The sequence below is a fragment of the Hevea brasiliensis genome, chromosome 17 (assembly GCF_030052815.1).
Source record: "Hevea brasiliensis isolate MT/VB/25A 57/8 chromosome 17, ASM3005281v1, whole genome shotgun sequence".
Classification (NCBI taxonomy): domain Eukaryota; kingdom Viridiplantae; phylum Streptophyta; class Magnoliopsida; order Malpighiales; family Euphorbiaceae; genus Hevea; species Hevea brasiliensis.
Genome location: NC_079509.1, coordinates 9,751,832 through 9,774,326, shown reverse-complemented (window position 1 = coordinate 9,774,326; position 22,495 = coordinate 9,751,832). Strand labels below are relative to the sequence as shown.

At 36.4% G+C, this 22,495-nt stretch overlaps 2 protein-coding genes across 8 annotated transcripts; one reads left to right on the top strand and one right to left on the bottom strand.

Annotated features, from left to right (window-relative positions):
• The first annotated feature begins 13,539 nt into the window (after positions 1 to 13,539).
• On the top strand, positions 13,540 to 17,016 carry LOC131175335 (transcription factor bHLH79-like). Its single transcript, XM_058139107.1, has 6 exons — positions 13,540 to 14,215; positions 14,902 to 15,105; positions 15,266 to 15,331; positions 15,575 to 15,643; positions 15,750 to 15,827; positions 16,575 to 17,016. Exons 1-6 carry the CDS (start codon positions 13,916 to 13,918, stop codon positions 16,701 to 16,703), a joined length of 846 nt encoding a protein of 281 aa, XP_057995090.1. The 5' UTR covers positions 13,540 to 13,915; the 3' UTR covers positions 16,704 to 17,016.
• A 95-nt stretch (positions 17,017 to 17,111) lies between these two features.
• On the bottom strand, positions 17,112 to 21,888 carry LOC110660520 (germin-like protein subfamily T member 2). 7 transcript variants are annotated; one of them, XM_058139111.1, is made up of 8 exons: positions 21,406 to 21,864; positions 21,126 to 21,293; positions 20,313 to 20,354; positions 20,143 to 20,188; positions 19,997 to 20,077; positions 19,593 to 19,661; positions 19,342 to 19,468; positions 17,112 to 19,249 (listed from the first exon to the last, which is right to left on the bottom strand). In XM_058139111.1, exon 8 carries the CDS (start codon positions 17,944 to 17,946, stop codon positions 17,284 to 17,286), a length of 663 nt encoding a protein of 220 aa, XP_057995094.1. In that variant the 5' UTR covers positions 17,947 to 19,249; positions 19,342 to 19,468; positions 19,593 to 19,661; positions 19,997 to 20,077; positions 20,143 to 20,188; positions 20,313 to 20,354; positions 21,126 to 21,293; positions 21,406 to 21,864; the 3' UTR covers positions 17,112 to 17,283. The 7 variants fall into 7 exon arrangements, 6 of the variants coding, with proteins under 6 accessions (XP_057995094.1, XP_057995091.1, XP_057995092.1 ...); XM_058139108.1 differs by having other exon boundaries at positions 21,130 to 21,293; XM_058139109.1 differs by having other exon boundaries at positions 19,593 to 20,077; positions 20,313 to 20,379; positions 21,130 to 21,293.
• Positions 21,889 to 22,495: the final 607 nt, after the last annotated feature.

The window sequence follows — 22,495 nt, the reverse complement described above, 5'->3', positions numbered from 1 at the left end:
CTAAAGGTAACCTCGCATTCCCCTCCTCTTTGCCTACTGCTACACACTGGGTATTACCTACTGCCGACATGAAGAAAAATAAGGCAAGAGTTGTAGCCCGACAAATGGTTCAAACTCGGTATTTGGATGTGTCTGCACTTAAATCCTTGAAGATTTATGATGAAATGCAGACTCTGTTAGAAGCTTTAGGTTGGGTGCGATTTGCACATAAACAGGAACTGGTCTACCCCATTTTAGTGCAGGAATTTATGGCCTCCCTATCCACTAATGAGCATAAAATTGCCTTGGACAATGACTTGACAATCCATTTTAGATGCCTTGGTCAAGATAGGGTGCTGTCTATGGATAATTTTCATCATATATTTGGCTTTCCACCTGATGGTATGTTCAAAATACCTACTAGCCAATGGGACTACAATGCGTGTGAATTTTGGAAGCGAATTGCACCTTCAGCAGGTACCTTCAAACCAGGACACAGTAAGGCCTCCAAGATTGAGAATCATGCCTTGAGATTGCTTTAGCGACTAATTGCAAATACAATTTTAGGCAGAGGATCTAGTGTTGGCACAATGTCACAGTATGATCTCTTCTTTTTGTGGTGTGCAAAAACTGGCAAAAAAGCTTCCCCTGGTTATTATTTCTGCCGCCATGTGATCCGCCAGACCACTAGGGGTACTGGTAATATTGTCTTTGGAGGATTGGTCACACCCATTGCCCATTATTTTGGCTTTAATCCTCAAATGTACAAGTGTCCTGCTCTTCCAACGGGTTTGTTATTTTTGGATGGACCCCATCTGGCCAACCAAAAATTTTGTATCAAAAATGAGGCTACCAAGCTGTATGAGATTCCTGCACTAACAGACCCACCACCTGGTTCTCCCACTGCAATTAGCTCCTCCTCAGCATCTGAGCGACCATTTGCACAGCCTTTTACACAACCTTCAAGCCGAGCTCCACCAGCTGCTCAACCTGCTTCATCAACAGCTTCTGGACCATCCATAGCAACTCTTTTGACATTCATGGAGAATCTCAGTGATGAAATTTATTCTTTTCGGCAAATGACGGATGTATCTTTTCAGACACTACGAGATTTAGCTGACATATATTTGGATAGAAGTGCTGAAATGCAAGACGAGTTGAAAGTCATGCGAGCTAAGCTGGAGAAGATCGAAACAAACCAAGCACTGATTTTGAGCATCATCTCTCCACAGCAGCCACCACAAGCACCACCACATCCACAAGATGACAAGGGCAAAGGACTTCTCATACCTGACTGACCAGCTTTTATTCTCCATTTACATTTCATGTCTTTAATTTCGTTGCTTAATTCATTAGTATTTTGAACTTGTTTAGTTAATATTTTGCTTGTGTTGTTTTTATTTTACTTGAACCATTTACTCAGTTTTTTTTTAGTTCCTCATAAAATACATTTTTCTTTTATATCTTTAATACATTGCTCACTTGCTTTTATGTGCTACTTCGAATTTACACTTGATGGTTACATTTTTGAGCTTAATTGATTTAATGGATTCCATTGCACTGTTTCTTTTGCAATGAGTGCAGCAGCTGTCCAAATTTTATCTAATTAAATTGGCTGCACTTCAATGAGGTAACTATTCTCATCTCAGCTTGTGTCACTGTCAACACAAGTTGTGCTATCGCTTATGCAACAGGGTAATAATTCTTTATGCACATATGAGCTACCCATTTTTTGCACATTATCCCATTCCATGCACTCTTTTAACATTGAGGACAATGTTCATTCTGAGTATGGGGGAGAGGGTAAATTTTTTGCAAAAATTACTTTTTCTTTTTTTCAATTGCATATAGTGACATTACTTCATACTTGTACATATTCACATACATACACTTGCATATAGCTTCATACACTTAGTTATGCATACTTAGTTACATATAGGTTGACTTGACATTTACACTCATGCATTTCATTTGTTCATTTAAAATTTTTGAATTTTTAAAACAGTCTTTGAATTCCATAAGTCACTTATTCAAGCAATCCAACTTGCCTTTAGATGGTTAGTGGAATGAAAGTTCCAGCTGGGTACAAAGTCTTAAGCATTATTCTTTCTCTTACTTAATAGCTGAAAATTAATATATCAATCTAGGTATGCAGTACTAGTTAGTTATTTTGAGTTTTGAGTGTCTGGATAAGCCTTTAAGGAAGAAAATGGTCCTTGTCGTCTCACCATTCCTAGAACAAGCATCTTAGATCTTTCAAAGCGAAATTTTTAACTTACATTTGATAAAAATATGATTTAGGCATTCCTTCATATTTTAAACCTCACATTTAGCCTTAACCTACCTTAATCTCATTTCAACCCTTGCAAACCCCCCTTGAACCTTAATTCCCTAATTTCTTTGGAACCCAAATCATTTACCTAGCCATAAAACCTAAACACTACCACCTATTATGAGAATAATACTTTAGCAATTAAGTGCATAAAAAAAATAAAAATAAAATAAAATAAATAATGATATAAAAAAAAAACTTGGAGGATTGAAACATCTTGAAAAGTGCTAGAGTAATTGTGAAAAGTTGATAAAAAAAAAAAAAGAGTCACAAAAATATCCCAAAGGTAATTTTGGGTGTGACGTGAAATAGAGACACATACAAAATAAAAAATATATTATAAAAGTAGTCCCTTTATTGTGTTAGCACTTAAGATTCATTGTGAATTTCTTTCCTCTTGATAAAAAAAATTACTAAAAAAAAAAAAATGGATGCACTTTGAGTTTCATGATTAATATTATTCTCATATTTTGTTTACCTTATTCCCTTTCTTTGTTAACCACAATCTTACCCTATTTGACCCCATTACAACCCTTAAAAAGACCTAATGATTCTTTGAAAAATGCTTGTTACATTAGTAGAGTTAGATCTTTTATGCTTACATATGGGTTTGGCAATATAATCTTCCATACATTACTCACCATCTATTTGAGACACATTGGCTATCTATTTCATTTAGGTTTGTTTTGGCACAATTGACTCTTGTAGCTGGTTGGTATTTGTTGCTTGGGTTGATTGGTTAATTCTTAGCTATTCTGTACTTGTTGAGAATGCTTGCTTCATTCTTTGTGCTTTTGCTGGTGGGAACTTGGAATGTTGGTGGCTAGAGGTAAGTTGGCGGTTTGGATTAGTGATTTTTGTGTTTTCAAAGACTAATTCTATTCCCTTCCAAATGAGTTTTAATGAAATTTTGCTTGGGGACAAGCAAGAGTTTGAGTATGGGGGAATTTGATGCATGCATTTTAGATCATCATTTAGGTGTAATTTTTGCACATAATTTACCCTTGTTCATAGCCATTATTATAGATATTAGTATATATTTAGTCAATTTTGCAATTTTCACTTTTCTTAGTTTAATTTTTGGAATTATTTGTTTTGTAGGGTAAATTTAGAGAAATTTGATGTATTTTGATCAGAGTAGCCATTTGGAGGAGATTAAAGTCGAATTGCAAAAATTTTGAAGTTGAGTAAAAAATGGCCGAGAGCGACACAACCTGCAGCATAACCGAGTTAGCTTATGTCGCAAGTTGTGTCGATCGTCAGATATTCAGGCCGAGAGCTACACAACCCGCGACACAACCCACGACACAACTGACTCGGCTTATGTCATTTTTACTAGAAATAATTGACGTGGCATACACTTGATAATAAATCTGGATAAATCTGGAAATGCACTTGACTTGGTGAATGCATAAATCTGGATAATAAGCAAGTTGAATACATTAAATCAGTCCTTGATGCAGTCAAGTATAGCAGACTACCAACTAAACTTCTATACATTGAAGCATCTACTTTCTTAACTCTGTCTTCCTTGCTAAGTTTCTCATTCACAATTAGAGGAATTGCAACAGATTTGCATTTACCCATATTCTACCTTTTTAATATTTCAAGAGCATATTTTCTTTGAGAGACAAAGATTCCTTCAGTACCTTGCTCAATTTCTAGACCAAGAAAGTAACTCATACTCCCCAAATCAGACATTTCAAACTCAGTTTGCATTTTCAATTTAAAATCATTCAATAATTGAAAATTTCCACCTGTCACTAACATATCATCAACATACAGTGACACTATCAGCTAAGAGTCATCTCCATCACCACTCACATACAAGGTTGGTTCATTCTCACTCCTCCTAAATCCATTTTGGATCAGATGTGAGTCAATTCTTGCATACCAAGCTCTAGGAGCTTGTTTTAGGCCATAAAGAGCCCTTTTCAGCTTATACACTTTGTCTTCTTAACCCTGCACCTCAAATCCTTCAGGTTGCTGCACATAAATTTCTTCAATCAACAAACCATTCAAAAATGCAGATTTGACATCCAAGTGAAACACTTGCCATTTTTTTTGAGCTGCTAAAGACAACAATAATTTGATGGTATCATGCCTACCAACTGGAGCAAATGTATCTCCATAATCCACCCCTGGTTGTTGAGCATGACCCTTAACAACAAGTCTAGCTTTATATCCAAAAATAGAACCATCAGGATTAACTTTAGTTTTGTAAACCCATTTTACACCAATTACATTTTTTCCTTTTGGTTTGGAAGTCAATTCCCAGGTTCCATTCTTCTTAATTGCTGCAATTTCTTCCTTCATAGCATGTTGCCATTCTTTAACTTGTGAAGCTTCTTCATAGCTGCTAGGTTCTGACACAACTAAATTACAAGTTTCATAAATCTCTGAAAGAGACTTGAACTTAGGAATATGTGCTTCACCATCAGAGTTGTACTCTTTTTCAGACTCAACACATTTATTGCTAGAACTTTCTAAATCAACTCTTTGCTGAACTGAATTTGTTACTCCAACAACCTGCTCTTTTTCAAAGTTCCAATAGGCTCCTTCATCAAATTTGACATCTCTACTAACAACCACCTTCTTTGTTTTCACATTGTAAATTCTGTAACCCTTGGATATGGCTGCATAACCCAGAAAGATGCCCAATTCTGCTTTATCATCCAGCTTGATTCTTTTGACATCAGGAACAAGCATGTAACATATTGATCCAAAGACCTTTAAGTGACTTGCAGAAGGCTTTGATCCAAACCATGCTTCAACTGGAGTTTTTCTTTCCACTGCTCTAGTAGGAAGTCTATTCAACAAGTACACAAATGTAAATGACCTCAGTCCAAAACATCTTTGGTAGCTCTTTCTCTTTCAACATACACCTAGCCATCTCAACAACTGTTCTGTTCTTCCTCTCAGAAACTCCATTCTATTGAGGTGAGTAAGGCACTGATAATTGATGTTGTATTCCAGCTTCCTCACAAAATTTGTAAAATTCATTTGAGGTGTACTCATTCCCATTATCAGACCTCAAATTTTTAATAACCTAGTCACTTTGCTTCTCAACCAAAGCTTTAAATTTCTTAAAAACACTGAAAACTTGACCCTTGCTACTTAGAAAATACACCCAAATCATTCTAGTCAAGTCATCTATAAACAACACAAAGTACTTGTTTTGGCTCAAAGAAAGCACACTCATAGGGCCACATACATCAGTGTGTACACTTTTTAATTTCTTAGTAGCTCTCTTAACTTGATTCTTGGGAAATGATTGTTTATGCAATTTTCCAAATTGATAACTAGAACATACCTCATCACAATTAGAAATAACAGGCATGTCTTTAATCATATCATGAGATTGCATAAACTTCAAAGAATTCAAGTTATAATGCCCATATCTTTTGTGCCATAGCTAAGAATCATCAGATGCAGCCGTAAATACATGATCAGTACCATTGCCAGACATTAGAGGAAAGCTATTATCAACCATTTTAACCTCCATTACTTTAGAATTATTGGAATCATAAATATGACACCAACAATCTTTGAAAGACAAAGAATAACCTTTTTTCATCATCTGAGCAACACTCAATAAATTTTGATCTAAGCTAGGAATGTAGAGAACATAAAAAATATGCTTAGTACCTTTCTTTGTTTCCCTTGCCCATAGCCTAAACCATCTCTCCATTTCCCATCTTGAAACTTGCTTTCACTGATCTGTTTAAGGAGGTAAATAAGCTTTCATCTCTAGCCATGTGACTTGTACAGCCACTATTAATGAGCCAAATAAACTTATCAATAGCTCTACATGATTGAGAAACCATGAATAAATGATCTTCTTGCTGCTTTGGTTGATCATCAGTAAAATTTGCTTGCTGGCCCTGTTGTTGTTTTTGAGCTTTACTTTGCTTGATTATGCAATCTCTTGAAATGTGGCCATATTTTTTGCAATAGTGACATTGTATGGGTTTTACACCATTCTTCTGCCAACAATCCTTGTCCAGATGATTTGTTTTTTTACAAGTTGGACAAGGTGGAAATATGCTCTTCTTGACAGCCTCACTTCTACTTTCAGGTTGCTTCCCATTGTTGTCTCTTTCTTTTGAACCTTTCTTAACCTCCATCACTTGCTTCCCTTTCTGTTTGGCAACAAATGCCTCCTCAGAAGCATTTTCTTGTCTAATAATTCTTCTTTGCTCAATGGCTTGCAAGGAATTTATAAGTTCAAGTAAGGTGATCTTACTCAAATCCTTTGAATCTTCCAAGGATGAAATCTTAGGCTCAAATCTATCAGGTAGACTTACAAGAACCTTCTCCACAACCCTTTTATCTGGTAAATCTTCACTCAATAATCTGATTTTATTGACCACAGACATTAATCTATCCGTGTAATCCTTAAGAGTTTCAGATTCTTTTATCTTTAAAACCTCAAATTCCCTTCTTAAATTCAGCACTGACATTTGCTTTGAGCTTTCACTTCCATGGAACTCCTCCTTAAGTCTGTCCCAAGCTTGCTTTGCAGTTTCACAAGCCATAATTCTTGTAAAAATAACATCAGAGACAGCATAATGTATACAAGACAAAGCCTTAAACCCTTTAGCACACTCCTCACTATGTGCTTTCAATTGAGCAAGAGTGGGATCTTCCCTTAAGGGACCTAGTTGCCTTCCAGTTTCAGTGACTTCCCACAGGTCAAAGGCTTTGAGATAAGCCTTCATCTTCACTGTAACACCCCAAAATTTTAAATTTTATGAGCATTTTTGGTATTTTAATTTTATTTAAATTTTAAGAATTTTTTTGAGATTTTTCGGATTTTAAAAATCGGGTTCGATTTTCCAAAAATATAAACTTTGATGATTTTTAAAAATTAATTTAAAGACCACGTGGCAAAACTAAAAATATATTTGGAGTCTACGTATTTTTCTGAGTTTTCTGGAATTTTTTCGAAATTTTTGGACCTCGTTTTCGGTCCCGAGGTAGAGTAAAAATTCAAAATTTTGTATCTTGAATCGGACAGGCCGAATCGAACGGGACCGGATCGGACCGGTCGAATCGGACCGGCCTTTTCCTTTTTCTTCTTTCCTTCCCCGCGCGCGTCTGACCCCTCTCCCTTCTCTCTCTCTTTTCTCTCTCCTCCCTCCTCCCCTTGCCGCGCCGCCGCCTCCCCTGCCTTCCCACCTCGCCGGCGCCCCACCTCGGTCCTCCCCCACGGCCGACCGCCGCCTGGAATGCCGGAAAACGGCCTCAGAAAAGACGCGCAGCGCGCGCGCGACACCTGGACTTCTCGGCCAAAATCCGGCCGATCCGACCACTAATTGGACCGGGTCTTGTGTCTAAAATCATCTACTCGGCGAGAGCTTTCCATAGACACCAAGAACGCCGAAATCCATCGAGCGATTTGTCCAATTTTTGCTCGGGAAGTTTTTAGCCCATTTCGACTTTTGGGCTAGATTTCTCGAAAACCGTGAATCCCAAGAGAAAACCGAGAGTACCAGAGCACTCCACACGTTGAGAGCTTCGCGGGGATATAAATTTCAAAATTTTCCGACACCATTTTTCGGTGGGTCCCACAGAACTTCGCAGTGTTTTTCCGAGCATTAAATGAGCTTAGAAAATTCTGAAAAGTTTATGTACTAACCCCCGTGTTATGGGCTTCGTGTAGGTATCCTCAATTCGCGGAAATTCGGCGGTTGTGCAGTGCGTGAATTTCCAGGCACAGCACAGTTCTGGAAAAGTCTCCGAATTGGATCGAGGTTTTGGCTATCCCCCCATTGTCAGACGTCCCGAGCGCGTCCCAAAAGTCGGAATCGGCAAAGGTAAACCCAAACCTTGCTTTTTCGTAATTTTCTAGTGCTTAAATAGGATTAAAAATCCATAAAATATTCGTGGTAGCTTAGAAAATTATGATTCTTTTTGCAATAGCCTAGTAATATTGCTAAGGACCGCGGGGCAAAGTTTTAGAATTTTTAGAGCTTATTTGGGCAGTTTTTGCAAAAATGGTCAATTATAGGGACTAAATTGAAATTTTACATGTTGTGATGGATGATTGATTTGGTGGGCCTAGGAGGGGCTATGTGATGTGATTGAGTTGTGGACATATGGATTGTGAATATAGAAGTGTGTTTTGAGCCCTTTTGCAGGTTGGGTAGGTCCTAGGTGTAGGGGAGACTCTGCCGGATTTTCGGCACGACTTAGGACGTATTGGTCTTTTTCTTTGTTTGTATTGAGTCAAATTTATTAAATGATTATAATAAAATTGTCGTGAGTGGATGACAGACCTTTTCCTCCGCCCGGCCACACAGAATCGTTGTTAAGTCTGTGAGTAAAATATTAATTTTAATTGTAATTTCACTATTATTATATGTTCAAGCATGCCCATGCATCACTTATATGCATATATCTATGTAGATAAACTTTAGGCACGATTTATGTTGCATTGATAACTGTTAAAGTGCCATGGATGTTGTTGTGGTAATTTGGAGCAGTGTGCGTGCGTTGGCGTGTGTGTGATGTGGTGTAGACTATGATAGGACGGGTAGTCACGGCTTCAGTTCTTCGTTGGGGCCCGATCCTTCGGGGGGTAGTCACGGCTTGAGCTCTTCGCTGGGACCCCCGATTTGGTTTATTAAGCGAAAGTCCGGCTTGAGTTCTTCGCTGGCACCAGGTTGGATTTAAGAGAGTTGTATAGGGGATCAGCTCCCATATATTATGATTGATACTACAGGGTGTGTGAGTGCTCCAAATTACCTTTTTGATGTTACGATGTGAAAATGTTGTTGATGTTGTATTTCACTCTACAGGGTGCATTAGTTTTAGATAGTTATAGAGATTATGGTTAAAATTGATATTTTACTCTCTGAGTCGAACGCTCACTCCTGTTCAATATTTTTCCAGGCCACAGGAGGATATTTTTGAGGTTAACCTGCTTCCTTTCCTCGCAGGTTGTTTATCAATGTATGTGTAATTTTATTAACTCCTAGAATTTTCGCATGTGTTAGAAGTATTTATTTGATTTTGGTCTATAATATTATTATCATGTTGGACCTGTAAACATATAATGATATGCCTGTTTGATGGATTGGATGAGGGAGCTGAGCTCCCATTTATTTTTATGCTGATGAGTATGCGGAGGGTGAGCTGAGCTCCCCAATTGATGATGTATTTTGTTTACAAGTCGGGTGAGCCAAAAACTCCCCGTTGAAAGGTCCACTTTATGGCCGGACTCCGTCCGGTTGATTTCTTGATATTGGGCCCAAATGGGCCTTAGAGTTGGATTAATGAATGGTTAGGCTTACTACGGGCATCGGGGGCTTTAGGCTGGCCCAGGTCTTAGTGCCGGTCCGGCCCATAGGTTGGGTCGTGACATTCACAGACCAAATAGAGTAACCTTCTCCAGAAAATACAGGAGGAGGTGGAGCAGAGTACCCACTTGAAGCCATCTCTCTCAACTTTCTAGTGTTTTGGTTCTTTTGTAAATGGGATTCTCACTTGTTTTCTCTCAATCACAGGCCCTCAAAGATCATGAGATGCTCGGATACCACTGTTGAATTTTGAGCAAAAAAAAAATTGTCAAGAACAGAGAAATAAAAACCAAAGCAAAACAGAAGAAAAAAAAATCTTCTTCAGCAGAACATCCCTCTTACACTGAGAGCTAGAATTTCATTCATAAAATAGGCATGAGAGAGTTGTTTACACTGATTACAAAAAACTAACTTTTCTAGCAACTAAAAATAAGCAAAACATGGCTGGAAGTGTGGTAAAAAGTTACCTAACACAGCTGCAAAATTACATCAATAAAAAATGCATTTTCAGTACAAGTTCCAGCATAAAATTAAGCAACTAAGTATTAAGGAAAAATCACATTTCAGTCAACAGGTTTGAACACTACAATCTAATTGCTTTCATAAGATTTTCCCTTTCATCTTCACTTCAAAAAGGGGTTAAATGACAAGTTGATGCACTTATTAAAAACGCAATCTAATATCCTTCCATTCTGACCCATGTCTCTTAATTCTTAATTCTTACAAAAACGTGACAGCTTCTCGTTGCTGTTTTGTTTGTCATGTATGATGTATCTTATGGCCATTGTGAGGTGCCCCGTTTCTTAAAATTTTGCCGGAGAAGAAGTTTTCTATTCTATGAGGATTTACTATTTAGCCTAAAAGAATTCAATACTCGACTCTACGACTATATATTGATGTAAACAATTTCACTTATTATCTTGTTAAAGGACCTCAAGTTTCAGACATTAGTCAATGAATTGGGTCCTGGGACTAGAGAGCCCCACTGGCCAGCCCACAGTGCTGCTATATTTCCTTATTTCCTTGCCCATCTGGGATCACCTGGCTTTGAAACTAACCTTCAACAATGCATTAGAGGAATGGAGGTGTGGGCTGGTTGTTGGAGTATGGAATGCGGCATGTAAAGGTTGGGACCAGAATTACAGGAGCCTTCACTTGCCGGAGAGAGCCGTTCTGTCCTGTCACCAAGCCATTAATTTTCATGTTTCTCTTCTGGGTTTAGGGTAACTTGTGCAAGTGATATGCCTAAACAAATCCCTAAATCCAAATCTAAATCATGAGGAAACATCAGAGTTGGGCATAAGCATGTGCATGGAAATAGTGCAACTATGCTGAAAAAACAGATCACCAAACTCTATATAGGCCATTTTCCGAAGTATTTATTGCAATTTTCACCCATATGTGTATAGGAAGTCCATGTTTGCTTTGCTATGCAAGATGGGAAAGCTTGTTGTTGGCTCAAAAAGTGGCATTCAGAAAAAGGAAAGAGACAACTTGTTTCTAAAAACTTCATCTAGATGTTTGCATTATTGATGGCTTCTCAATGAACCATCATCGAACACTCTTTGCCAGTTCTAGTGCCCTGGAGAAATGAGGCCTCTGCATTGCTCCATTCTTCCAAGAGGTGGCCCTATTAAATATTAATTGCACGAGGTGGAGGTGCTCACCACTATTTTATGCTCAATCTTTTAAGAAATTGAATATAAATTTTAAATTAAATATTTTTATTTAGATTTATATATTTATTATATATATATATATTTTAATTGATTTTGCATGTATTTTAATAAAATATTTAATTTATATTAAACTTATTTTTATATAAAACTAATTTTATATTAGATACACTATTTTATGAATATACTTACACGGTTCGGCTCGGCTTTGTAAGCCGCTTGTCATGAAGAAGCTTCAGCAATGTAACCTCGAAAAGTCCTCCAATCCAAGTAAATGTGAAATGTTTCCTATGATTAAAAAAGAAGGGTGAAATGTTTGCACGAGTAGTGGGTTGGCTGGCCTTCTGTCTCGATTATGCGTGAGACATCATTCTTTGGCATTACACTATCTGTTTGGTAAGTTTATCCGAACTGAACTTCTTCCCTTCTGAGTAAACCCCAATTTCATTTTTTAGTTTTGGTCTCTACTTTTATCCAAAAATTGACCTTTCATTTCCCCTCCATGAATAACCATTAATGACATATACAAGTACTATACGCTCATGGCCCTACCTTATCACTATCTCTTCTATAGTTACTTGAATTTAAACTATCGATACAAAATATGCATTTCACTTCTTATCTTATTTATTCTAGTTTGATTCAGTGGTCTCCGATCCCTCTCCTCAAAAAAGAAAAGGGGAAAAAAAAAAAAAGCACTTCTTGCCTTGCCGTGTGATGGGGATATGACATCCATGTTGATGTAACAGTTAAAGCAACCTTAAGGCAAACATCCCTTGTGTGTTTTGCATTTTTGTGCAATGTGTCGTGAGGACACTGGAAAAATGTGAAGATGATGCATAAACAAATAAAAGGCAAATTAATCAATTTCCAATACCCAAGTTTATTATCAAGCACGTGTTGAAAACTAAATTGGAAGAAAGAGAAAGGATTAGTCCTGAAAACCACATATACCCCATCAACGAATGGAATAAATCCTAGCTAGGCATGGAAAACAGAGGCTTTTCCAGTGATGAATTCATTTGCTTAGCTAAGTATGCATTTTTCTTCCATGCAAGTTAGGTAGCCAAGACAAGAGTGACTTCAAATCTTAATCTCTAACAATTAATGACGATAAGAAGATAGGGAGAGGGCACAAGGGTTAGGCAGTGGTGATGCACTCTCACCTGTGAAAATAATTGACAAAGATAGATGGCACCAAAACCTCCCTGTTTGTTACTTGTATTCAGTAGACACAGTGGCCATGCTCGCTTAAAATTAAGATGGTGACAAATTAAGCCTCTCACTTGTGCTTGCATTTTCCATCAAAATGTACTAAACTTCATAACATTGATAATTAGTCAAAGGGAAAAAAATAATTAAAAAAAAAACCTTTGGTCTCTATAGTCATACATTTTCCAAGTTTTTTTTTTTTTCTAAAGGCAATTTGTTTTCATAATAAACACTTTGATTGCTATTATTTGTGGGTTGATAATAATTTTGTGCTTTATTCCTTTTATTATAAAATTGTAAACTTTTCTTTATATTTTAATTATAATATTTTAAATTAAATAAAATTTATATAACTTACTCATAAAATCGAGTCAAGTAATCGAATGACTTAATCAAATAGTTAACTAATCAAATAGCTTAGCCAAAGAGTCAAATAGTTAACAGGCTCAATCAAAACAATTAAGAGAATTAATCAAGGAAGTCAAGTAGTCAATATACTCAGCCTAAAGAAACCCAATATAGATAACTTGATCTTCAGCAACAACAATTCGAACGATGACTAAGTTTAACTTAATGACTTGCATAACTCAAGTAACGAACTAATGAGGGACATGCAATTGGTAACGAATATAACTGTTAAGAATTTTCGAATCACATCTGAATAGTTTGAGATTCTGATAACTATCTTTAATGATTATTAAAGTTACAACTTACAAATATCAGAAAAATGCCATAAGACAATTAAGTTTATTCTGCTCAATTAACTATAACTCTTTGCTTACATTATTCATTTTCTCTAACTAAAATTACCAAATTGAGAATCAAAATAATTAGTTATAGACCACAAATTTTATTATTTATGTGTGTTACAGGCTAACATCATCATCAAGCTGGTCAAAGAAGTATTCTGTAGCATTAATAATTTATAAAATTTTACATCTAACCACGCTTTAATTTTAATTTTAAATAATAAAAAACATATATTTTTTAATTTTAAAATAATAAAAAATCGCAAATTTGAGGAAATTGAGAAAAAGTTTGGGGGAAAAAAAAGGTCTGATCTACGCCCCTTTGGCACAAAAATATAAACTAGCGAGTAAAAGAGTATGAACCGATGGAAGCCGTTAGCAGTATAAATGGTGCCGTGGGCGTAGTGCGCACACCATCCCCAACCTCTCAAGAGAAGTGAAAAGATCACTCATTTTCTGCTCATCTCTCTGTTAATCACTAGTTAAATAATCCATCAGGCATCACCGCATCAGCTTACTGAGCACCGAGTCATTCGTTCATTGACTTCACAAGCTCTCGAAACCAAGAAGAGAAAGGAACACGCCCTTTTCTAGCTACCCCCAGTTCGAATTTCAACTTCACACACCTGCCTTCTCTAATGAACCACAATCCCTGACAGGATTATGGATCCTCCATTGATAAATGAGACCTCCTTCTCTGCAGCTAATCCATCTTCCTACACTTTGACCGAGATTTGGCCTTTTCCCGCAATTAATGGACAGGCGGGCGGGGGTGGTGGGTTGGGTCTCCGAATGGGGAATTTGGCTGGGGTAGTTGGAGAGCGAGATGGGTCGGTGGAGGAATCCACCGTGACGGAGCAGAGCGTTGGCAGAGGTGGTGGGAATGTGAGGAAGAGGAAGGATTTGAGCTCAGAAGACGAGTCATTTAAGATGGTTTCTACTTCCAGCAGTGGCAACGAATTGGTTGGTTCTTTACAAAATTTGTTGTCTTTGGCCTGTTTTATCTCTCTCTCCTCTCTCTCCTTCTGTTTAGCTGCTGAGAAAATGGAAGAATAGTGTCTTTTTTTTTTTTTTTAGATGTTTGGCTTTTGTAGCTTTGTATTTTGGATTAAAGGGAGGTTCGAATTGACAGAATTGTTGATTTTTCTGGTCCCAATCGCTAGTTATTCCAAATTTTGCCGAGGAAGTGATTATATATATATATATATATATATATATATATATATATAAAGAGGAAGCTTTGTTTAGATTCTAGTAAGTGAGGATTAAAATAAAAGTTAGATTTATATCTTTGTGCGATGTTCTCTCGGCAATTTAACTAAGTATTTGGTTGCCTATTAGTTTTTGAGACGTTTCCTCCACCTGTGACCTTTGATCTGTAGATTTTCTTGAAACTCATTTGCTGTGTACCTCAATTTTTGTTTCTTCAATTGAAAATAGGGTTTCTAACTGTTACTATTATATGGTGTGATAATTCCAGCTCTATAGAATTAAATCTCGAGAGGTTATAAATGGGGTAGTTTCTAAATCGAACTTGATATATGTTTTTTTCGTGTATTTTTATTTTGTTACAATTTATCTTTTCTTTTTTTTTTTTTCCTTTTGATTTTCCTACTGTGATTCATCTTATATTTTTAAGTTTGTAACAGAATGATTCAAATGGTAAGCGGATGAAAATATCAGGATCCCGGAATGAGAGCAGCAATTCAAAAGCTGAAGCAGAACCAAATTCTGTTGCCAATAAGAAGCCATCTGAGCAAAACAGTAACCTATCCGAGCCACCTAAGCAAGACTATATTCATGTGAGAGCAAGAAGGGGTCAAGCAACTGATAGTCACAGTCTAGCAGAAAGAGTAATTCGCTTGAACAATCTTAAATTTTCAATTTTTAGTAATTTCTCATCGTCTAAAATGATGAACTCAATGCGATTAATAAGTTTAAGTTGATATAGAATTATATCATTTCTGTTAAAGCAGTATATTAATTCACTGTTGAGATGTGTTGCTTTGGCAGGCTAGGAGAGAAAAGATAAGTGAGAGGATGAAGATACTCCAAGATTTGGTTCCTGGATGTAATAAGGTGCTTATTATTGTGTACCTGCTGTTACGCTAGTCAAATTTCTATATTGTGTGCAGAAAAACTCTGCCTAGTTGAGGCTATGAAGACGACATACAATTAATCCACCTCGTCCCTATTATATTTCATGTTTCATAAGCCAGTATTGAGATTTGTCTGTAATAGACATTTGTTAACATCCAGGTGGTTCACTTAAATTCCTAATTCAGTCTCATTTGACTTGGAATTATGTCCTTCTATAACCAGGTTATTGGTAAAGCACTTGTTCTTGATGAGATAATTAACTACATCCAATCACTACAGTGTCAAGTTGAGGTACTCTCTACATTTTTTCAATTTGATTGTCACTTTACACGACGATACAAATTTTCTCTTCTGCTGAATCTGAACCTGGATGTGTGCTATTTTAACTATATTGTAGTTCCTGTCAATGAAGCTGGAAGCAGTTAATTCAAGAATGAACGTGAACCCTGCAATTGGAAGCTTCCATCCAAAAGATGTAAGTCTACTGTACTGGTTGGTTACTTGTCAGCATAGAAGTTATTACCCATTTAGTTTTCAACACATTGGCATCTTCAATTCCCTCTTTAAATGATGACTTTTGAGAAATTAAGGAATTTGTAGACGTTGTCAATATGGAATTTTCACCTTAGTGTGTGCACTTCTAAATAGCCTCTCCTTTATGACTACAACCAGTCTAAGACACCAATTGATGCTTGTCTTCATTGCACATCTTTTGAAAGTAACAATCTGTCTTCATAACTATTTGTATTTTCTGCATCGTGTTCTATGTTTGTTCAATTATTTTAGTATTCTATTTTGTTTATCATTTTACAGATTATTTCATCACTATTTGTGTCATACTATGTTTGTTCAATTATTTTAGTATTCTATTTTGTTTATCATTTTACAGATTATTTCATCACTATTTGTGTCATAATGCAAGTGAAAGTAAAAATTCTTTTATATTAATGTTCTGTTCAATGTGATCTTAACTTTTGTTTGATTAAAAAAACACAGACCAGCCTGCCATTATATTTTTTATATAAATTGTTTGAATCTTTGTTTGGGTAGTGGGATGGTGTTGGGCTTTAGGGTTCAAACTAGTTGGAGTACTTTAATCAAGCCAAGAACAAACTGCTGCTTAGAATGAGTAGGCTTACATCATTCCAAAATCAGATTCTTTTACATGCATTCTAAAACAATTTTTTTGTGATTTTTCTGACCAGTTAATTTCTTCTTGTAGGTTGGTGCACAGCCATTTGATGCTTCTGGAATGATCTTTGGCCCCCAGGCAGGAAGAGATTATGCTCAAGCATCACAATCTGAATGGCTGCATATGCAGATTGGTGGAAATTTTGAAAGAACAGCATAATCAATCAAGAAGAATTGTTCTTCTGTTTCTTTACTTGGAGGGAAATTCATTATTAGCTGCTTGCATGCGGTGCATAAATGTGTTGACCCATACGCATGTTCATTATTGAAGTTTTAATTTTATACCATTTGTAGAAAATGCATCTAATCCTTATTTGTACCATCAGGTTAGTAACTCAACAAAATCACCTAGTGACAAGATGTTGAATTGAAGATGCTTATAATGCAATGGACAAATTCTGTGTGGTATGAAAGACAAATGAGATCATTTTACCCTTGGAAATAAAAAAGCCAAGTGAAAAAATTGCAATGCCTGTTATTGTACCTTCATTTCTCTGGGATTTAATCTAAACCCCATCTTTTATTAGCTTCTGCTTGGGGCTGAAATCAAGAATCACCAATCTCAAGATTTCAGTAATTTGATATCATGTATTATTACATCCATCAAGGAAAGGGTAGGAAAAAACCACCATGACAAGCATACATTAAAACAGACACAATAAATCACAATCAGATGAATGACTTGTGATGCAGAAAAACAAGTGTCTTCGTACAAATTTTGGAAGGGTTTTCAAGAATGTTTAAGATCCAAACTTGGATTTTATGGTTTTGATTGTATCTTCCCCAACTTGGAAGGCCTTTGTTAACACTTGATTGGGAATTGGAGGTGTAGAAGCAAAAAGAGTAGTTGGGGCGACTGCAGAACCTGGGAAATGGCTGTTGAAAGCAGTGAAAAGGAGGGCCTTTTCTTCTCCAACATTTAGTTGAAAGTGAACAAGACCACGAGGAACAACAAACATCTGCCCAGCACTCAAAACTTTGGAGTGAAACACATTGCTAGTTGTCACAAATCCTATAAGGAGCTTCCCTTCTATGACCACCCCAGTCTCGGTTGCACGAGGATGTGAATGAGGAGGATTCAGCCCTCCGGGAGCAAAGTCTACTCGGTTCATCGAAATTCCTAGAGTATTGAGGCCAGGAAATGAAAGAACATTAGCTGCAGTCACAGACCAACCAAAGATGTTTGTTGTGTTGCCCTCTTTGCTCAAACCATCAAAGAAAAAATCATTAGAAGTTACTTCTTCTGCAGGTTTGCAAGGGAAGCCATTTAACGATGCAGAGGCTTTTAAGTCAGCAACACAGAAATCCTGCAGAGGATCTGGGTCAGCTGAATTGATATGCATAGGAAGAAGCAGCATCACTATCAGGCTACCCAGAAGGCGAATGGAGGAGGAAAAAGCCATGGCAGATATGAACTCTTGTGGCCAAAAGAAAGTATGTAATAATGGAGATTGTGCTTGCAGATATATGGCATCATTTGTGCCTCTAATTTATATCAAATCTCCATTAAGACTACTGGACTTGTAATAGCAAGTCAATGACCAAGTTGATAGATATATTAAAGGATGAAAATAACGTTCAAGACAAATTGCAATTGCAACTTTTTTTTTGAATCCAGATAATAATAAACAAGGGTTATTTCACTATTTTGCACAGAGTTGAAACGGTCAACAACAATTCAATAACTTATACTTATAGGGACATCCCACCTAATCTCAATACAAAAGGGAGGAAAAGTGGTTTCTTGTTGCCAAAACTTTGAACAGTATGTGTTTATGACCCATTAAAGCCAATGGAGCGTGGGAATTGTATAGTTGTTGTGATTTTAGTCCTCGAACTCTGAAAAGTTGATGTAGCTTACTGGGAAATTTATTGTTGGAGTGTTACTCGGGATAACTTGGGCAGACTTCTTCCAGCCATTGGAAATAATCCAGCTACATCCATGACTTTAGGGGCACATACTCTTTCAAGGTTTCACACTGTTATAATTACTTGTAGAATTTGATGTAGCTGTCACTGTCCATAATCATTTACCTGAAAAATTAACAATTGCTCTCCAAACTATTGACAGGACTTAAACCCGTTTAGGGCCCTTAAAATTATTTCAGAAGCAGCCTTCAGAAAACAAGCCTTCGCCCAGTCTGCACTTCGCAGCCAAAAGCACAAGCCTAGTGGTTGGCCAGCAGCATCTCAAAATATCACTGTTCACGTCATAAAATGTGTGGCAACCTACCATTTGGGATGTTCTAAAGGGCAATTTAACCGACTTCATTTCTTGACAATCACTGCTGGTCAAACTTTGCAGCTACAGTAACTCAATATTGCAATTAGTTCCATTTGATGATTCAAGCATGACAACAACTTCTGAAAATAAAAAAAAATTGAACAATGAACAAAAATCCTTTATTCTAATCCATATTTAGTTATTTACAAAATATCAAGTTTGATGGTTACACTCAAAACAATACAAATCACGCAAACTCATTTCACATTAGACTCTCTTTCTAGAAGGCTCATGCTTTGGAAAATTGACTATGGCCTTCCGGCAATGGCACACGGGAATCTTTTTGATGGCACTGGCACCAATCTAACATTTTTGCTCTTAACAACATATAATCCTCTTTGTCAGGTCATAAACCAAAATCAAAATTTTAGAATTCCATCCAAGAAAGCATTCTAGTGTCACTTCAACATCCAACATTAGATCTGCACTCCACAAAAATAAACATAATCATGCAACCACGGAAAGTAATAAAATTTTTATCTTTTAAAAATAACAGACAATTAGTTAGCAAAACCTTTCTAAGGCGGATGGGCTAATGGGAATCATGCCAGATGGAGTCACAAGAGCATCCACCAATAAGTCATGCAGAGTTACTGGTATAACTCCTCCATCCATGATTTGCAGAAAATAAGACAGTGCAACTGCAAAATCAAAGCAAGTTTTCTTAAATAGAAATAATAAAATAAATTGACCTAATTATAAAGGATTGTAGCATATCTTGCGCATCATATCATCCATTCTAGAAAGAGATTAAAAGAAACATACCAAAGAGGTTGTCTCCAATTCCTCTCCCTTGCTAGCTCTTGATACTTCCTCAAAAAGGCATCATAATAACTTTGAATTGCATCGCATATGTCAAGAAGAGAATACAAAAATTAAAGAATAGAAGAGTTGAGGGCAAAAATGAAGTTATGAAAATGTAATTGGCACAATAGAAAATCATAACATTAGAAAACTTCGTCAAATATGCGCAAGCCTAGATATGCACAAAGATTATAAGCAGTAATGATTACTCTCCAACAGCTATGAAAGTGGATTCTCCAATTATTTAGGACAATAAATATAAGCACAATCTCCACAGGTCTTGCAACGACTCATAATCCATGCCTCTTTCTAGGATATATGGTTGAGACTTAAAGCAACTAGTTATGGATTGGAAGGAACCTGACCTCTTGTCCTAGGCCTGGAATTACAGAACTACAAAGTGTGGGAGTGTGACTGAGTGTCTGTCTGGTGTGAATATGAAAGACCTGTCAAAAGGTTCAAGTCAATGAAGGGAGTAAATAGAAGCTTAGGCAAAGATGCATGACCTCACCCTCCGCCACGGCCCAGGCGTCTTCCACATCTGTCAAATGCGAGCCCTGGAAACACACACCAAGAATGTGTTGACTATTAAATTTTGGCTTTCTAGTTTCTAAGCATAGAATTCATTCTATGGAGTTTAACAACACATATAAAGCAAGGCATAAAAAATAAAAATTTTACCAGGCAGGAGGAACAAATCAACTGGGTCACTTGCCTGCATTACTGCACCACTACAGACCTTTAATATCTATTGGTATTATACAAAAAGCAAAAAAAAAAAAAAAAAAAGTAAAAAAAAAAAGAAATAAACAATGGATTAAGTGCTAGCATTCTAACTTCTAGAGATGATGCACATAAGAAATATAATATCTAAAGTAGCATTGAAATGTGTTCAAAATGAGGGCACAAAAAATGCTTGCACATAGAGAGATATGTTACACATATCTGATGTAATTTTTAGGCAAAGGAAGCAGAAACGTTGTCTCCTGAGGTTTTGGGAATCTGGCGATAAGTTTCTTGATATTGAACAGCTTTTGGACACGACTGTCAATTAGCACCATGAAAGGCAAACACTAAGACACGTTGATAAGTTACGTGCTTTTGTCATTTCTGACAGGAATCAACAGAACAGCCTGCCATTGCTTTCAACCACTCAAACTCATTGATTAAGAGGGGATAAAGAAGCAAGTTGGATGGCACAAAACATTACACCACAACATAAGGTTATGAAGGAGTTCCTCGCAAGGAGGAGGATAAGATCAAGGAGTAGTCCACATTCCACAACCAAATTCTCTATCACAGAATTTAATTTAAGCAGAGAATTAGCTAATCACAATGACATATCTAGATGAGAGATTTCTATATGCATACTTCCTAGGTTCTTACATCTAACCAAAGGGAGAGAAAAACAACTGTTATAAAAAATCAAGCACCACATGAGTTCATTGTTTATTATAGGAACATCAAAATTCTAATAAAAAAAGTCTGTTATACCAACCATCTTCTCGTGCATTTCAACATGATCTACTGGAGCAGGTTCTAAAATATTCATTGAGTTTGCATTTAGATCATCCATGCTTGAGATGTTGAGCATTCGCATATGACTGTTCTTGTCCTCTAGCCGCGGAACATAAAGCTTCTTCGCGGGCTAAGTACAGCCATCTATAGTTTTACAAAAAAATACATAGGATAGAAAAGTGAGAACTTCGCAATTGTTACAATAGAGAAGTGAGAACTTCGCAATTGTTACGAGCACAGAATTTAAAAATCTAACCTTTGGCCGGATTCCGCAGAATTTCCGACATCAATTTGGACGTATCAACCATATAGCGCGCTGCAACTTATATAAGCACATAATCTCCGGCTAGACTGCATCTAAGACAATACCCTGGATTGCATTGTGTAGCAAACAAAACACAGATGAGAGTTAATTAAGAGAGTATCTAAACAATGAGTTAATGATAGAATTCTGAAGTTAACTTCTAGGGATCGGAGGGAGGGATCCATGGACTTAAGGTCCTCGCGGAATTTTGGTTCGGAGAATCCGTTTTTGCTTGAATATTTCGCTGAGATGGGTGGTTTGAACATGTTCGATGCTCATGGTGAAGTTTGGGCGGAGAGTGGCGGTGGGTCGGCAGAAGCGGGCCGGGCGGGAGGGGAGGAGTAGTAGTGAAGTTGCTGGTGGCAGCAGTGAAGTAGGCCGAACATGAGCGCTGCCTTGAGTCGGCCCTAGTGCTGTGAAAGCGGTAAGCCACCTTGTCCACATTAATCATTCTTGCACTGCAGCCCCTTTGTTTTTCAAATTTACGCTTATACGCCAACGATATGAATTTTTCGCAGGCAAAAGCCGATAAATTTTCAATGATAAAATTGGATTAATTATTAAAAAAATAAAAATAAAAAATATTTACAAATCCAACATGATTTTCAAATTATTAATAAAGATAGTATTTACTTAGAAAAATACTCCTAGAAAAATGAATTTTTTTAATAAATCAAATGACTTATTTTCTATTAAAAAGTATAATATCATTGAAAAATGAACATTCTTAAATAAAAATTATTTTTATAAATAGTACAATATTTTCTAATAAAAATAATTAATTTAACTTGTTAATAAAAACTTATTTTTCAGTGGTTTTTTTTAAGTACACACTATTTTTATAGATAATTTTAAAATCACATTAAATTTATAAATACTTTTTATTTTTATATTTCTAATAATTAATTAGATAAAATTTGATAAATTTATTTTCTCTTTTTAAATATTATTTGAGAAATCTTAATCAAACACACCTGAAATTAGTTATATTAAAAAAAAATCTACTAAAATCTTTGAAAATTGTTAATAATGGACAGTATTA

Excerpts from the sequence above, each read along its gene's own strand:
- LOC131175335 (XM_058139107.1), top strand. The coding sequence starts at position 13,916 with ATGGATCCTCCATTGATAAATGAGACCTCCTTCTCTGCAGCTAATCCA. Across the intron at positions 15,106-15,265 it reads GTCACAGTCTAGCAGAAAGA|GCTAGGAGAGAAAAGATAAG; the intron begins GTAATTCGCTTG and ends TTGCTTTGGCAG. Across the intron at positions 15,644-15,749 it reads CACTACAGTGTCAAGTTGAG|TTCCTGTCAATGAAGCTGGA; the intron begins GTACTCTCTACA and ends ACTATATTGTAG.
- LOC110660520 (XM_058139111.1), bottom strand. The coding sequence starts at position 17,946 with ATGGCTTTTTCCTCCTCCATTCGCCTTCTGGGTAGCCTGATAGTGATG.